The 18,573-nt window shown below is 41.6% G+C and overlaps 1 protein-coding gene across 1 annotated transcript; it reads right to left on the minus strand.

The window, feature by feature from the left end:
• Positions 1–16,473: 16,473 nt before the first annotated feature.
• On the minus strand, positions 16,474–18,254 carry NME6 (NME/NM23 nucleoside diphosphate kinase 6). The gene has a single exon (XM_086948880.1). It carries the CDS (start codon positions 18,166–18,168, stop codon positions 17,584–17,586), a length of 585 nt encoding a protein of 194 aa, XP_086805006.1. The 5' UTR covers positions 18,169–18,254; the 3' UTR covers positions 16,474–17,583.
• Positions 18,255–18,573: the final 319 nt, after the last annotated feature.

Below are 18,573 nucleotides of genomic sequence, written 5' to 3' on the forward strand. Positions count from 1 at the left end.
AGAATACCTGTATACACATCACATACATCAGGCCTGCTCAGTCACCCCCAATTTCTGCCTTCCTCTGCCATTTGGATCTGCCAAAAATAAATCTTTTGCCAGACCTAAACTTTCCTTTTGATATTTATAAATCACACCTAAGGTAGGCTCTAAGGGTTCATGGGGAATGAGGTGTGGTATTTAAAAAGTAGGACATGTGGGTTTTAAGTTCACATGTCCTGGTAGCGAAAATCTTTTAAAGTCATTTTTCACTTTTTTAAGGACAAGCTAACCCATAGACTAACAATAGGCCACTTTATTACTCTTAATAATTGACTAACAATAGGCCACTTTATTATTCTTAATAAGTGCTAACTTCAGTTTCTGAACAGATACTCAAATTAATTGTAATTTTAAATATTCTGTATTTTTATATTCAGATTTTAAGTCACTATTCTAAAAATGACACTTATAAAATGTTTGCATTTTCTTGCCTAAACCAACTGTGCCTTTCTGCCAGTGTCCTTGGCCACATGACTGTGAATGGCTCTTCTGTGGTGGAATGTGTATTGCTTCCTGACAGTGAGACAAGAGATGCCTAGGTGTGAGAAGAGAGCGTCTTCCTGACACGATGGATGTGGAGGAGGTGTGCCATGCCATGATCACACTTCAAAGGGACTCTGCCTGCAGCACCTACAAAGGAACCTCTCATCAGAACACTCCTGAACCTGTGGAATATTCAGAAGGACTGCAGTGCCGTCTGAGGATGAGGGACTGCCCTGATGACTGAAGAAGGATTTAAACTGCTTGCCTTGAACACAGGCTACTCAGAGTGATTCTAAGGGTCTGTTGGCTGACCTCCAGTGTGAGCTACAAGAACACAACAAGCTCCCACAGGCCTCACTGCAATTACCCAGATCATCAGCGCCATCTGGACTTGCCTCAGCCCTGCTGCCAGTCTCTGCTAGAATGAGCCCTGGTCCCCAGAGGTGCCACTCATGTTATGGACCCCTGCCTGGCATCAGTGAGATTACCTACTGAAGAAAGGTTACATATATTTTGGGCTCCTTGTGACCACAAAGTGACCTCTTCTCACTGAGAGGCGTGGCGACTGCCTCCAAAAAACTCCAGCAGGACCTGCTCTTCACCTTGACTGTGACCGTCTGTGAAGAAAGGCAATGAGAGACCTGCACTTCACACTGACAGCAACTGTCCATGACCATCAACCTGCAGGAAGGTCTGGCAGGGATTGTCTCTTAGTGATACAGCATTGACCGTCCGTGTCACTCCACCTGCTTCTTGTGCCAACAGCCTCCTCCTAGTGACCCCACCAATGCAAATGGATCTATTCATGCAGACTTGGAGAAGGTTGCACTTCAGCAGGACTAACATGGCCCCTGTATCCGACCCATGCGCCATTAAAACCGGTCTGAACTTGTGACTTTCCCTGGTCTAGCATGACCAGATCATCGTGAGGGGCTATTTGTGCTTCTTGGCACCATTTTCACCTAAAACTAAAAAAACTCATATCTATGGTTCTAATGATTGGATTGTTATCATTTTGGTTTAATTTTAAATATTAAAAGGTATTATTTTTTTAATGATTTGGAATTTTTATTGTGTTGTGTTTTCACTTTTTAACTGTTTGACTGCTGCATAAATACTTTACGCATTGCCTCTAAGTTAAGCCAGACTGGCTTTGTGCAAAGTTACCCGAGGGTTAAGCAAAGGTTAATTTAGTGACTTTTGTGGGTAATCCTGACAAGAATTGTGTTTATAATTTGAGAGGGGCTTCCCCCATCTAAATTATTAACCCAATTTCCTATGGTATAGAAATGTGACTACCTTCCTCAGAAGCACAGAAATTCCTAAGTTTATTAAGATCTGTCACTGTGTAGTAAAAATCATATGCTGCATAGGTAGACATGCACTTGTCATGCAAATCTGTTAACTGGTCTTCCAGATCATAATGGGCAAAATCTGCAAGCAGTGACATAGACACCTCCTTATTATTCCAAGTCCATACTATACTTCATGTGCCTATAAATTCCTTCACAAGACCAGGAGAAATGTAGTGAGTGTTAGGTAAGTGACAGTCACTATTTCCTTTGTTATGCATTTCTCTTAGTTAAGCGTGATTTATGATCTTGAGTTGTAGAGAAGGAGGGGAAGGAAAGAACGTCTGAGCAAGTAGGCTCGTGCAGAGGTAGCGGTGACAGGCTTGAGGGCAGCTGAAAAGTACCACATCCGCAACGCCATGGACGAGGGGCAGATATGAGAGGAGCACAGAAGGGGACGAGAGGGAAACGAGCTTTGCAGGGGACCTGCCTCGACAACACAGTCGGCGAGGGCAGAGGGAGCCGCAGCGCCTGAGGCACACGAGGAGGCTGAGCAGTTTACCTGTATTTGGCCGTGGTTGGACTCACTCTCCCAGAGGCACGCCCGCACCTGGGGACTACAAATACACTCGCTGCTCCCGCTACATGGGAGCCACAGCGCCTGAGGCGCATGAGGAGGCTGAGCAGTTTACCTGGATTTGGCCGTGGGTGGACTCACTCTCCCAGAGGCATGCCCGCACCTGGGGACTACAAATAACATTGCCGCTCCAGCTTCGCGGGAGCCGCAGCGCCTGAGGCACACGAGGAGGCTGAGCAGTTTACCTGGATTTGGCCGTGGTTGGACTCACTCTCCCAGAGGCACGCCCGCACCTGGGGACTACAAATAACCTCGCCGCTCCCACTTCGCGGGAGCCGCAGCGCCTGAGGCACACGAGGAGGTTGAGCAGTTTACCTGGATTTGGCCGTGGTTGGACTCACTCCCCCAGAGGCACGCCCGCACCTGGGGACTACAAATAACCTCGCCGCTCCCTCTTCACAGAACGCGCACGGGCGAGCGCCGGGCAAAGCCCGGTTCAAGGTTGGGACCGTTTGATCCATTCGAGACGGCGAGAGGCCGGGCTGGGCCACATCTCTTGGTCCCATCAGTCAAGAACACGTGTCACATCCGAGCCCAGTAGGTGAACACACTTAAAAAAATCTTAGCGGGCGAATGTTCTAGAGGAAAATTATAGGATAAACCATGGCCGCAAGGGAGGGATGCGGCAAGAGGGTGGCAGGAGGAGGCTCTGTTGTTGGAACACTTGATCAATTTTTAACGAGGGCCTCATCCGCTTTAGCTCATGAGATTCAAATTACGGAGCGGAGACTCTCTATGGACCCGGTATTTTCTAAGAGGTCATCTCTGGGCCAGATCATGAATACCTCCTCACCACCAAGGGCACAACGCCTTTCTAGCCCATCACCGCCACAGCAACTGAACAAGGTCTCCTATTCAAGGGACTGTCAAGCACTAGAGAAGTTGGGCCTCGTTACTGACGCAATCCAACCTACCTCTAAAAACACTGTAGTATGTGAAGCCTTGTTTCACAATCAGCCCATAGTTTCGACGACCAATGTCCAAGGGGCAATCCCGAAAAGAAAGAGAGGGGAGCATAGGAGAAGGGGAGGTATCCTAAAATCCCCAAATTAAGCAAAGCAAGTGAAAACATATCTGTTGGCCATGATTCCACCGTGGCTAGTCCACTTCCTGTAAAAGGAACTAATATTGAAATCTTGGACGGAAGTGATATCGGTTCACCAGCAATGATGAAAGACTATTTGATTGAAATGAGTAACTTGAGGAAAGTGTCATTGGAGCCTATTCTATCAAGTCTTACCTCAATCGAAAATAAGCTGGTGGAACTTGAGACATCGGTGTCCTTTGTTGTTAGTGCCACAAAGAAAAGTCTGGTAATTGGTGGTCTCAAGAGCATTACTCCAAGGGCGGGCGATGGTGGGGGGCCTGTGGGGTCTTTTGTTCCAGTAGCTTCAAATGACAACCTAAATAAAGGGGTGGGCCGTGGCCCAGTCGAGCAAACTCCCACGTTGCCTGGAGGAATAGTTCCCCCCCAATTGGTAACCTCAACGCATCAAGAAGGCCAAAGTGCTGGTCCCACTGCTCCCCGGGTCAGTCCCAGCGTTGGCCTATGGACCTCGGATGTATGAATGGAAAAGGAACAGAAATTGTTCATCACCATCTAGATCTCCTCCCAGAGTGTGCGCCGTACGTGGCTGTTATGATTGGCGTCCCAACACTCAAGCAAGGGCAGACAGAAACCTATGATCTACTGAGGAATAAAACGGTGTACTGGTTAAATGCTAATAGACCGCTTCCCATCGATGTACAGTCAAATATTCTCTTTGTAAATCGGGTGGATTGGGTGGGTCCTAAAAAGAAAAATTGCACGGGGATTGTATTGTTGTTAACTTTAAGGAAACAAGAGCAGCTGAGCATGCCTGTTGGGGTGTCCCGGTAAACCCATACTCCCCCATTCAGGTCAGGGATATAAGTTATTTCTATATCCCACTAGACCCCCGGTTTGACCTAGGGAACTTTGAAAGGGTGGGAGAAAGGAGGATGCAACCAGGTTGGAAGACAATAGGTTACAATGGGAACCAAAACCCCTCAATCTCTCTGTACAACAGATTTGCCCGACTGGATTCAGTGGATCGCCTGATCCGGGTTGTTCAAATCAGGTCATTACCCCTCCTAAACAGATAGTCCTGTATACTGAAGGACTACCAGGGAGGACGATCCATGAATCCTCAGGCCTTGAGAAAGTAGGGATCAGTGTTATAGCAGATCTGCAAATAGATGACAATAGAGTGGAGGTCCGCACACTTGAATATAACAAGGCTTTGTTTAACCTTCCTTGCCCTCCTACCCCCTTGCCTGAGGCCTTTGCTTATTCTCCGCCTAGCCCCCCAGATTCTTATGTACATGAGAGTCTAGTAAGGGAGGTCACACTAGGGAACACTCTGGGAAACCATAGGGGTGGTCTGAAACTAATGTCTTGGAATATAGCAGACCTTGGATCCAAATTTGATACGCTTTATTGTGGCAATTTTGTTGATTCCTGTGGGATTTGTCTCCTGCAAGAGACCTGGTCTCTTTCCCCTGTTCATCGAGTGGGTTTTGTAACCAACTATGAGCCAGCTACCAAGGGACCAAAAGGTAGACCCTCGGGGGGAACTTGCGTTTGGTTAAAAATTCATCTTGGTCTGGCGGTTAAGAGAGTTGACACGCACTGCCCGATACAATCTGCATTCTTTTGACAACTAACAACGCAGAGAAATGTGCACTCATAAATATTTACTCCCATCCGGTACAGCACGGAGGGACCTCTCGGACCATAGAAATCTTGAATGACTTTCTGAAATCCCTCCCGGGCGATTTACATCTCATAATTGGTGGGGACTTTCATTGCCACTATGAACCCCTGAACGGTATAGCACAACCACTCACTGCTGAAGAAGACGAAACGCAATCAGTGCCCCCACCAAATAGATATCCAGCTAAGGGGTGGTCACCTGCTGTTTTACAGATGACCTCCCTTACCTTAACTTTTTCTTTGATGCCTGCAATGGGCGGCTCCCAAACGACAACCCAGCCCACCCAACGTTTGAACGAGTTGGTCAAACCTCGGTAATAGAATATTTTATAACCAGTATAGACTTCTGGCACAAAATCCTAGATTTTAGCATTGTGCAACGTTCCGAAAGTGACCACAATCCTTTGGTCGCTTTATTAGACATCATCTCCAATGATGTTGACGGTTGTACCACATTGTCACCAAGTGGAGATTACAGAATCAGCGATGGTGGGAGGTGTATTTGCTGGGCTAAAATTACCCAATCCTTAGAAACATTGGCTAGAATTTACAAAAGTACAATTCCGTTGCAGGAAAGGGCATCTATAGCCTCAGAAAACCTTGCTAATAATGCAGGGAGAGAGGATTTTGGAGAAGTTCACCAGGAAATGGTGGTAGTCCTGGCTGACTTCTTCTTTAATCCCAAGATCACAAAGAGTAAAAACAATGGACATAAGAACCCATGGTTCAATAAAGGATGTAGGGAAGCTAAGCGTACCCTCCTATCCTCCCTTAAGGGGGGTGATCACTCATGCATTAAGCAAGGTAGGGTGGCTTTTAATACAATTATTTTAAATGCCAAGAGAGAATGGGAAGTGGATAGATGGCACTCTATTAAATCTGTATTAGAGGCTAAGGATGCGAAGACCTTCTGGAATCTCGTTCATACCGGTAATCCAGAGGGTAAGTTCACAATCGAGCCCAACATCTGCGAAGAATCTTGGCACGTACATTTTAAAGAATTGTATTCAAATTATTCAGTGGAGGCGAGTGAGTTACCAACATGCCTTTTAAATCCCAACCCCCTATGGGATATACCACCCTGTACTTTGGCAGAAGTACAATTGGCTCTGCTTAAGCTGAAAGGGAACAACGCGCCAGGCCTGGATAAGATCCCGGGAGACCTGTATAGAGAAGAACAAGTAGTTTGGGCCCCCTATTTAAAAACATTCTTCAATGCAATTCTACGGGGACTACCTGCCCCCTCCACATGGTTGGGGGCAGAGATTATCGCTATCTATAAAAAGGGATATCCTATGGAGCCAGCTAATTACAGGCCAATCAGCCTTATTGATGTTTCACAAAAAATCTACGCAAAGGTTTTATTGGATCGCCTCCAAGATTGGATGATCGATCAAGATATCCTTACACCTTTGCAAGCAGGATTCAGGACAAAAACCTCCACTATTAACCAGCTGTTCAGGCTCCAGTTAATTCACTGGAAGCACGTCATATTAGGAGGTGGTAATTTATATCTAACATTCGTGGACCTGAAGTCAGCATTTGACATGGTGGACCGTAACCAGCTCTGGAGCATTCTTCTGGATATGGGGGTTCCACAATACTTATGCCACCAGTTTAAGCTTCTCCACGAAGGGTCCTTTGCAAGAGTTAGATATGGCAAGTTTGGACAACTAACAGCCCCTTTCCCCGTGGAGAAGGGGGTCAGACAAGGCTGTGTACTTGCGCCGACCCTCTTCTCCCTTTTTTTAAATGGGTTGATTGTAGACCTCCTTGCCACTAAGGACATAGATTGCCCAAATTTGGTATCACGTAGTTATCCCACACTTATGTTTGCGGATGACACGCTGCTGCTCTCTAAGTCATCCATGGGCATGCAGCGTGTGCTAAACACGTTTTGCCGGTTCTGTAAAAAAAGGAACCTTGTGATTAACATCAATAAAACCAAGTACATGGTCTTTAATGCGAACTCTACAAACTGTCCCCATCCAATAATGGATGACAGACCTCTGGAAAGGGAGTCTGTCTTCGACTACTTGGGGCTCACATTAAATGATAAGATGGGGTGGGGTCCACAGATGGACAAGGCCAACCTTAGATCGACCCAGGCCATGGGGGGAATACTCAGAGTGCAAAAGAATTGTGCTGTAAAAACGATAGGGCCACCCCTGGAAATCTATAAGGTCCAGGCGAGGGCGGCATCGCTATACGGCTCAGAACTGTGGGGTCATAGAACCTGTAGCTCCTTAGCCTTAAATGACATTAACTTCATTAGGCACATTCTGGCCCTTCCAAAATTAACACCATTAGTGCCACTCAGGATGGACCTAAACATTCTTTCAATCTCTGACGTAATTGCAACCCGCCCATTGTTATATTAACGGAGGCTGTGGTCTACTCCTGAGTTGAGCTGTTATAGGGGAGAATTAAGAGCTGTTATGGAATCATTTGGAGCAGGCAGTATACCGTGGTTAGCATACGTTAGGAATTCCTGTAATGCAATAAGTATGGAACACCTCTGGTCTAGTCCGGAGTCTTCCTGTGTAGCAATATCTAAAACACAACAGAAAGCTACAGTCAAGGAGTCCAAATTGATGGAAGTATTAAGTTCTATCAACACAACAGGCCTTACATCTGAATTCCTTCACTTCAAGAGCCACTACGGATTTGAGCACGTACTAGATTCCATTCAGCCATTACTAGCAAAAAAGCTCTTTCTCCAGTTTAGAGATGGTACCCTACCTCTCTTTGCTTCAACCAGCAAATGGGCGGGAGTTTCAAAATGTCCTTGCCCTGGATGTCGAGTAGAGGAAGAAACAGCTGTTCATGTAGTTCTTTTCTGTGAGGCGTACAAAACTCCTAGGCCGAAATGGTTAATTCAACTATGTAGGAACTTGGGATTAAGGAATTAGCTTGTTTTTTTCAGGATTCTAAGAACTGTTTCCAACCCTTTATATGTAGCTGCTATAGCAAAGTTCCAATTTTCAATGTGGCTAATCCGCAGGAAATTATTAAAATAGTACGTGTAAAAATTACGGAATTGTATTGCCCACGCCGAAAGGACACATTGTTTACTAATTCTCTCTCATGGTGGGAGAGAGAAGGGGTGCAAGTGTTTTCTATTTAACATGGGACAGGGCGATCAACTCTTGGCTTGTAGAATATTAGTGATGTCATTTGAGATGTCATCAGTGATGTCACTGACCATGTCCTGAATGTTGTAATATGTAACATCATCACCAGTGGATTGCGTGCGCGAAATTTACAGTTAGTACAACTAAATAATGGAGGAATTTCAATGGTTTTGTATGAGTGAAATAAACAGCTAACTATAACACCTCTAAAACTAATGTTTTTTTCAATGAATTTCTAAGGTTTTTTAAATGCTAATTCCTAACTATAACCTGTTTGAAACCTATGTTTTTTTTCAGTGAATTTCAATGGTTTTTTAAATGATAATTCCTAACTATAACTTGCTTGAAACCTATGGTTTTTTCAGTGAATTTCAAAGGTTTTTTAAATTATAATTCCAAACTATAACCTGCCTGAAACCTATGTTTTATCTGTGAATTTCAAAGGTTTTTTAAAAGATAATTCCAAGGTAAAACCTTTCTGAAACCCAAGGTTTTTTCAGTGATTGTGAAAGATTTATTCAATAACAATTTTTAAATCTATTCATTATTATATTTATTTCTTTGATATTGATTTACAATTTTTTTAAATATATTTATTTTTAGATATCTTATTTTTTAGAATACATTACAGATTTTCAATAATTTAATGTAATATCTTTTTATATTTTTTTAAATATTTTTAAAATATTTTCTGTTTTCTTTTTAAAAAATTTTTTTGAGCAGTCCCGCACCCAAAGTGCACCTCTCTCGATTGTTGCGCAGAATGTAGGCGCCATTTTACAATTGTTCTGTAGAATGCGCGTAGGGTGCGCAATGGGTGCGTATTTTCATGCGAGATTGCCATACGCAACATATAGTATCACGCCACACAGTGCGCGCGTGTTTCCACATGACGTCATCTATGCGTTCAACGCGGTGGGCGCACGGCTTCAGCAAAATTTTGCGATATAAAAAAAATATATATATATATGTATTTAATATAAATATTAAGGGGAAAATATAATATTCTTTTAGTTTTAATAAATGTATATTACTTTTAAATGCAATTTGGAGAAGTCGTGCTAGATGCGTGCTGCGTGTACGCACCCAACGTGGATCCCATGTGACCAAATAAAAGAGATTTCATTGGTTTATAACACTTACTGTTCTAACTATTGAAGAACCCCACCCATTTCAATTACTCTTCTTAGTCACTTTCTGTTCATTGGAAAGCTGAACTTCCTTTTGGGAGTCAAAAATGGCTACACTACTGCAAGAATCATCTGAGTCTGATGATTTCGTTACTGAACAATTTCTACCAGAACCTCACCCTCCCAAAAGATACACATCCATCGTATGGACATTTTTGACTTTACCAGAGGGGCAAAGAAAATGTAATGCCACCAATGTAAAATGCAAGATTTGCCAAGCAGTACTGTCCAGAGGAGATCCAAACGAGAAATACTCCTGTGGCACTGCTAGTATGCGCAAGCACCTCCAATCCATGCATCCTGTGAACTATGCTCACGAAGAATGTAGAAGACTGCGCCAAAATGCACCTCCACCCCCGATAATACCAAGTACCTCTGCGGCATCACCTTCAACATCACCACCAGACATACATCCACAATTCGTGAAAGTTAGAATGCACTGCGTGAAGTGCAATCATTTAATTTGTTATGGGGCGCAATCAGTAGACCTAGTTTGCAGAGCAATTGATACCCATCAATGATAGTTTTTTTTTATTCCCTCAAAGTTCATGGTTTTATTCCTCCTGTTGACTTTTTTTCTTTTTAAAAAAAAACAAAACCTTCTAAAAATCAAAAAAATATATAAAAGTACAAAAAACAAAAAAAAAGTTATTTACAGAACTAACTACTCTGGTTAAAGAAAATGCTACATTTATATGCTAGTGTGTGAAAGTTTACATAAATGTATAGTATTGCATAATTGACTAAAGAATGCATTTGTCATATGAGGTGAATGTATAACTGCAGAACTATAAGGAAGTGCTGTAACATGACACTGTAAGCTCTTTAGCTACAGCATGCTGAGCTACTTCCGAAGCACAGAGATGCAACAAATGAACATAAATATGTTGGAAGTCTTTCCTTCCTTCTGCACTGCTGCTTAAACTGCTGGCATGTGGTGATACAGGCTCCCTTGCACCATGGTGCAAGAATATCTGTGTCGTGTGGAGTTTGTTTTTGTTCAGGAAGACACACCTTCCTGCACAAAACAGTGAAGGCATTTGTCTTTACAATGTATGCTGTGCATTGTAGCATATATTGGAAGAAAAATGATGAGAAATGAAAACAATTCTGTGGCAGACTTACAAGCTCTCTGCGCCTCCAGTATGTCAATTTTTGTGACGTACTGGTTACGCAGGTGGCTCCTCTATATTTAAAAGGAGAGAAAAAGTTACCCTGCGTGACTTTTCCTTTCCTTCTAAATACGGCCCCTTCATATGCAGCTCTTTACGTGTATATATATTACATCATTCATGACATGGTTAGTGACATCACTGATCACATCACTGATGACATCTCATATGACATCACTTATGAAATCACTGACGACAGCATCCAGTGAATGTGGTTTGGTTTGTTATTTAAATATGTATTATATATATAGCAAACTGCATTGAAGAATGAGTGGATATAAACAAATCTGGATAAAGGGTTTAGTAGCAGTGTGATTGATTGTTTACATGAGTAATTTATAGTGTCTCATTAAATATATTGGATAGTGACTAAACTGTGTGAATATCTGTATTACTTTGTCAGTTGTTCGGTAAACTGCTGCACCAGTTGGTTACTAGCTATGTGAAAGTCTATATTACATATTGATTAGTTAACTGAGTATTTATATGGGAGAGTGAATGTGTGTGTGGTTCGGTGGGGGGTGTCTAACTGCCCAAAGATGTGTGAATAGTTGATTCAGGAGGTCTATGACGTTAAGACTACATTTTATAACAATTGTTTGGGTGAGTTAATATCTTTATGGGTGTAGTGATGAGCAAATATATCTCTCAATGGTACATGTGCAACAAAGTACAAAAATAAAAGTCAGTGTATGTGACATTTGTTGTATATTAAGAAGTATACATATGACTCAGGGATTGCATCAGTAACTGTATGGATAACTGTATACTTGTAATAGTGATTTTATAACACTAATTATGAGTTACTATCTATGTGAATAAATGAAGTGTTGTTTGTATAAGTGTTAGGGGTAGTGTTTTAGGGTTTAGGGTAGTGTAGTGGTGTTTGTGTAGTGAACAGGTTGTGCTGGGGATAGATTTAGGGTTTAAGGTAGTGCATTGGTCTTTGTATAGAGTAGGGGGTCGTGTTGGTGGTAGATTTAGCGTTTAGGGTAGTACACTGGTGTTTGTGTAGTGTTCACCTACTGTAGGCGGTAGAGTTTTAGGGTTTAGAGTAGTGCAGTGGTGTTTATGTAGTGGAGAGGTTCATGCTGGGGGTAGTGTTTTAGGCTTTAGGGTAGTGTAATGGTGTTTGTGATGTGTAGGGGTTGTGCTGGGGGTATGTATTAACATTATACTATGATCACCCTAAGCACAATTAGCAGTAGTAACCACCAAACAATTCCAGGTGAAGTTATCAGCCGAATGCTAGGAAAACATTTATCAATATTAAATGCTTCTAATCAAGTAAAATTCAAATAATCACATGCAGTATGCCACAAATGGTATTACCACAGCAGTAAGTCTCCCCAACTTAGATTTAAAGTAGATAAACATGTTTCATGTGACAGACCCATATGCCAACGCTGCAGCTTCCATATGCTTTAACACCCTCCACATACTCAGCAAGACCTTCAAATCGACCCACCCCCCGTATCGAAGAAGAGCATCACCCAAGCACTCATCACCAGCAGGCTGGACTACGGGAACGGCCTCTGTGCCAGAATCAAGGGAAGGGAGAGGTGTGGCGCCGCAGCCAGGGTGACTGACTCCCGAATATGGGGATCACAGTTCGATAATTGGGGTTTGCGGCAGATTAGCCCAGCACCATGTGACTCTGGGCAATAGCTTGCTTAATCTTTCCGGCAGCCCCCAGCGCCTAGAGACCCTAACAAGTGATGGTTCGCGCTTTACAAATGAGGATTATTATTATTATTATTATTTATTATTATAATCAACAAATCTCTACTCCACAAACTTCAGACTACAGAACACCACTGCGAGACTCATCCTCAGCATCCCACGACATGACCACAATACCCAGCATAAACAAGCAATCCACTTGCTCCCCGTCGAAAAAATATTGACCTTCAAGCTGCTCACACACACCTATAAAGCCCTCCACAACACCGGACTCCAATACCTAAATCTCCTTCTACACCCCCAAAAGAAACCTCCACTCCGCTGACCAGGTCTTGGCCGAAATCATCTGTATCCACAGAACCAGACAGGAGGCACACCCTTCTCCTACATCATGGCCAACACTTGGAATGAACTCCCCCGTAGCATCAGATGAACCCCCACACTGAAAGCATTCGGGAAGAGCCATAAGACCTAGCTTTTTGAATGACAAAAGATGCACAAATTCCCCCCTACATACTCCCCGAGTGCCTGGAAATCCTCACAGGTGAGTAGTGCACTCTATACATCCCTAATTGATTAATTGATACACCACCACAGTGTGTGTTTGGGTGTTTTAACAGGCCCTGCCATTGGTTTGGCTGTCTGTAACTCTTAAGGGTAGTGAAATGACCAGTACTACCTTTTTTAATATACACAGAATCTCTGAGATTGGCTTGGTTTGGCTTCACCTCTGAGAGCTACTTTCAGGGTCCTGGTAAGCTACCAGTAGCTCCTGAGCTACTAGTCGGAGGCCCCTGGTATGTATAGTGAGTGGAGAATTATAGTCCTGAAGCACAAATGTGAGGGTTATTACACCACTACATGCATAATACATAGCACTTTGAATCACTCCATTCCCTAAAGCCTGGCTCACTGCATGTGTACATGCTTACTAACTGAATGATTACATTAATATAAGTAAAGACACTGGGTGAATTCTTAATTGGTTGACTTTTATTTTAGTGAATGAATTACTACATGGTACTGAAAGAGTCATTTTGAAATTGCAACAGCAGTCACACTGTGTCTGCTGGAGTATATAGATAGTGACAGGGGAATTATAGGCCTGAAGCACAAATGTGAAGGTGGTTACACCACTACATGCATAATGCATAGGAGTTTGAAGCACTGCATACCCTAAAGCCTGGCTTACTGCAAGAGTATATGTACTTATGTAACTGCAAACACATCAACCAACCAAATCATTCTCTCTCAATTTTGCCAAATGGACACTGATTCATAGTGTGATTCTAGACAAATAACAGTATCCCTTGCAGTGTATAAAGAAAGATTAAAAATATTACATAAATAAATGTATTCAAACTCGGAGTAATGAAATTAAATGAATTAATACTCAGATATAAATTAGAATACTCAAAGTTTAATAGAGAGTATCTCTGGCACGGGATGCAGGGAAAATAGGGTTTAGGGTAATGAAGAATAATAAAAAAAGTTTTACAAAAAAAGGGAAGTTACTAGAATAATAAGTAAAATAAAAAAGGGGAAGGAATGTTAATACTCGTATTAAAAAAAGTTTCCTAAAAATGCTTTAATAAGAAAAACAAGTTTAAATGAAGCATTTTAGAAATTATATAAAGTTAAAATGTATGGAAAGAGGCATGTTTACATAAACACGTGATGCACTAAAACAGTGGAAATGAGAACACCTGTCAACTGAAAAACATGAGTTAAAAGTGGGAAGAGCAATAAATTGATCCCATAGAGTGTTAAGGAACCAAAAAGTATATAAACCACACCCGTTGGATAATTAGTTTTGTTTCAGAGAATCAATATGGGCGAAGAAACTAAGAGCAAGGTAATGATTCAGGGCTGCTGAAGCATCTTGAGAATATCTTTCATTTCCTCAGAGGGAACATATTGTTAATGTATATTTAAAAATACATAAAACATGATGTCCCCTCCAGAGGAGTTGGATGAATTTCGACGGAGGAAGGAAAGAATATCGAAGAGAGGTAAATTATCTGAATGAGTACATGTTTGATATTTTTTAAAAAGAAAGCAAAAATATTTAAAGGATTATAGAATGTGGTATGATTAAGTTAAAATGGAATATAATAGCGAGTTGACGAAACAACGTTACAATAAATATAGGTTAATTAAGGAATTACTGCGTGCAAAGTAATGATTAGGAGCGATGCCATCATCTTGAATTTATCTTTCATTTCCACAGAGGAATTATATAGTTAATGTATATTTTAATTTATGTATAACTTTATGATCCTTCAACTGGAGTTGGATGACTTTCAACAGAGGATTTCAAACAATAATAAATAATATTTTTTTTAGTATGCAAGTATTTCTTAATGATTGAAAAATGTAGTATAAATAAACTATCGACGAAAAAACGAAATACTTTGGAATAAAGAAGAATACTCTTTATCTTCTTGAGTGAAAATGGGCTAAAAGTATTTATATTGAGTAGTCCTTTCACCAATTTTCACTTGTGAAGAACAAGAGGATTATCTTCACGAACACTTTTTTTGAAAAAATAATATAATTGTGGCTTCAAATGCTAATAATTCTTTCCATTTTTAAAAATGAGTGTTAAATGTAATAATGAAATAAAATGTACATAAAAAATAAAGATAAAGTGATGAGGGAGTGTTTGTCGAAGCACTTCTATTCTACTTTATCTGAAAGTAAAAAAAGCCCAAACATTTAAATGAAGATGATGGGGCAACACTTCTATAATGTAAACATAAGGAATGAGTGCTTATGATAAAATAAAATAAATGTGGTCCAACACATGATACCAATGAATAAATAAAATGCATTTCACCCTTATGATGAATATAAAAGACTCAATAAAAATATTTTGAAAACATGAGCACTTTTTCTTTCAAGGATGGTTTGAAGAATTATACATTTAATAAAAGAACAGTACTCCACGCTAAAGGAGAAAAGTCAGCACAATTATGATAGAATAGAAAATACAATAATATTTTAAAATCTCTTTACAGTCAACAAACTTGTAAGCAAAGTACGCAGTTTAAGTTAAAAGCACCCTACCACAACTAGTTTTTGAAACGCATTGTAAAATAAAGTGCGTCACAAAATGGGCTGCGTACATGGTGAGGGTATCGTAACATCACATAGAAAAAACAAGCCAATCAACATTAGGATCAGGAAGGTAGAGTTAACCACACAACAGCCAATCATATGTTTTTCAAAATCTGCGCAAGGAAAGGGATTGGTTGGTAATACGTCTTCTTACAATGCTTCACAACCAATGAAAAAGAGGTGTAGAAAGTTTCTGTTTTTAACATACAAGCAAATCAGATGACCTTGCAAGTACACGCAGCGAGAGGCAATTATAAAAGATTACTTGCTTTCGCAAGACCCCCAAAATCTCCTTGCAGAAAAAGCACCCATTTAATCATTAACCAGGTTCTCAAGCCTAAACACATCGGAAATCATCTCTTGTCACTTTCTCTTCTACCAGGTTCACCCTGAAAGTGTGTGTCTCCTTCTCCTTTAACTCCTTTCTTTTTCATAGTACATGTTGCTCATACACTATCCAGCAAATACCCCAGAGATGCAACCCCCTGGATTTGCAATAGTAATTGTTACTCATACACTATCCAGCACATACCCTACAGATGCACCACCTTGGGGTTGGAATACTTTTTTTACTGATACACTATCAAGCACATTCCATACAGATGCACTCCCTAGAGTTAGGCTAGTAATTGTTACCCCTATACTAACATGCTCTTACCCTACAGATGCACCCCCCCCTGGGCTTAGAATAGTAATTGTTACCCCTACCCTAACCTGCACTTACTCTAAATATGCACTCTGCTCTCTCTTTCAAAACCAGATTTAAAACACCCTTGCCCCACTTTCGCGTCACTTTTCCCATCTTAAAAGTAATGAAATAGTAATGCAATGAACTTGTAAGCCTACCCCTATCCACATTACGAACAAAACAAGTACACAACTCAGTCACTTCTTTATCCAAAATCATGGTTGGCATAAACACAGGCAAAGAATAAAAATGCACCTGCTTGAGTAATATGGTCACGTTAATGGCCACCATCCTCGTAGGGGGACACAGGCAGTCCTCTTACTATGTTTTTCCCAGTTCTTCAAGTAACTTTAAGCACCTACATAACCCTATCCTTTTTTATTGCTTTTTATTGTTTTCTTCTTCAAATACAAAAGGCAGATACAGTAGAAAACCTAACATACACATTAAAAAAACATCATGTGCAGTGATGTCAATAAATAGAGCTGAAATGACAAAACAACATCACTTAAATGATAGGAAGAATTGAGAAAAGAGAAAAATAAACAATAGAAGATATCTAGTCCAGAATATACAATGGCACCCAAGGCCATTCGCTATTCCTTTTCCTCTATATTCTCTACCTCCAGACACTGCTCTCATCAGTGCCACAAAATAAACACGAAATAACAATTCTCTCTCCATGACCTATTTCTCCCTAAATGTAACTCATTGTGTCCTACCCCAATGCTAATCCTCAAAAGATGGAGCCCTCGGGTAAATACAGTGCTTGTTTACCAGTTAAACATATAGTGCAAATGCCGAAGACAGCAAGTAAGATGGTGACTGCTGATAAAGTGAATTAGATCAGGGAGACAGTCATTTGCCATGGATCACATAATCTGGTCAACTCAGAAAGCAGAGACTAGTCTCCTGGTTTCAAAGCTGGCAAAAGCCAGTATACTACAGCTCTTGCTCAAGAACACACTGGTGCATCAGCGCATAGTTGTTTTTCCATGCCCCGACTACTGCCATCCAGGTTCAGTTGCACATGAAGGGTTTCGCTTGCAACAGCACTGAGCAGGAGTTAGCCTCCTTTTACTTGCCACATATTCAAATAAAAATCATTGTTTAGAGTACAAATATACAAAATACAAAGCCATAATATAGCCTGTAATGCCAGCAGCTCTTGACGGGAACAACGCAACGGAGAACAGATTATTATTAATAAGATGTATAGGTACTGCAGGGTCAACCGAACTGACCAGGAGTTTAGATTTCTTTCCAGCAACATAAATAGGTTATGGCAGGTTTAGTATAAAATGAAATGATCCTTCAATCTTTGGACGAGAGTTTCATAGCATTGGCCCAGTGAACTGGTCTTTTTGTAAGTCCCACTTTTGGGCTATAAACCCGTCTCTGTCTTTGTTTAGTCCTTTGTGCAGGCATTAGATGGGATTGTGTCCTTTTCCTGGTGCACTGTGTGAATAAGCTGCTCTTGGTTGTATGTCACTGCACGCAAGCGGAAATGAGGCTCCTCTTGCTCATACCAGGAGCTTACACTGAACTCTGGGAAGAAGATGGCCATCTCTCTTTTAGCGGATTCAAAAGAGTCTGAGCCATGGGTGGTGCTCCTTGTGTCAGTGAGACCGTACAGCCCACAGATAGACTCTGGCATTATATATCGTGCCTCAAACACCTTCGTGGGACCCATCAGATCCCTCCACAACTTTATTGCATCTTCGTGAGCTAGAATGTATGCCCTCATAGGACCACTGGACATGAACTCCACCAGTCTCTGATAGAAGAATCGCCCAGAGTGCTCTCTGTAGAAGTTCTGGGAATCGTTTTTTGTCCAGCTAAGGATTTTACTTCGAATGATCAGAAATCTGTTGCTCAAGATCTTTTCATGCACAGCCTCTGATATGAGAGGGTGTGCCACCGCATCCGGTTTGAGGACTGCGAGAGTCAGCTGCAGAATCCTGTGACCGCGCTGATGGACCATGGTCGACATCCTGGACCGTCCTAGACTGTGCTTACACTGTCCTCCATCTTGCAAAGACGCCACAATACTTCACGTGATGACTACTGCTGCTCTTCTTGTTCCCTGACTGCTGCCAGAAAAAAGTTCTCCATATTACAGAGCAGGAAGTTATATTTACGGCTGAAATATCGGTTTTCTGTGCGACGCCACCTATTATCAGCCAATCTAAATTATATTAATACGCGCGCATATGAGCAGAATTGGATTAAGTTTCTGCCTGAATCGCTCAAAGTGCCCCTCACGAGATCACACTGCCTCATCTGGAAGAAAGGCCTAAGTTTGGGTCTGCTGTGACGTCATGAATCATTCTGCTGAGCTTTGCAAGGGGGGGCGCGACCCACCGTCTCCCTCTCTGCCCCTCCCTCCAGGATGCAT

This window comes from Lissotriton vulgaris, unplaced genomic scaffold, assembly GCF_964263255.1.
Source record: "Lissotriton vulgaris unplaced genomic scaffold, aLisVul1.2 SCAFFOLD_1051, whole genome shotgun sequence".
NCBI classification, from domain to species: Eukaryota; Metazoa; Chordata; class Amphibia; order Caudata; family Salamandridae; genus Lissotriton; species Lissotriton vulgaris.

Excerpts from the sequence above, each read along its gene's own strand:
- NME6 (XM_086948880.1), bottom strand. The coding sequence starts at position 18,168 with ATGTCGACCATGGTCCATCAGCGCGGTCACAGGATTCTGCAGCTGACT.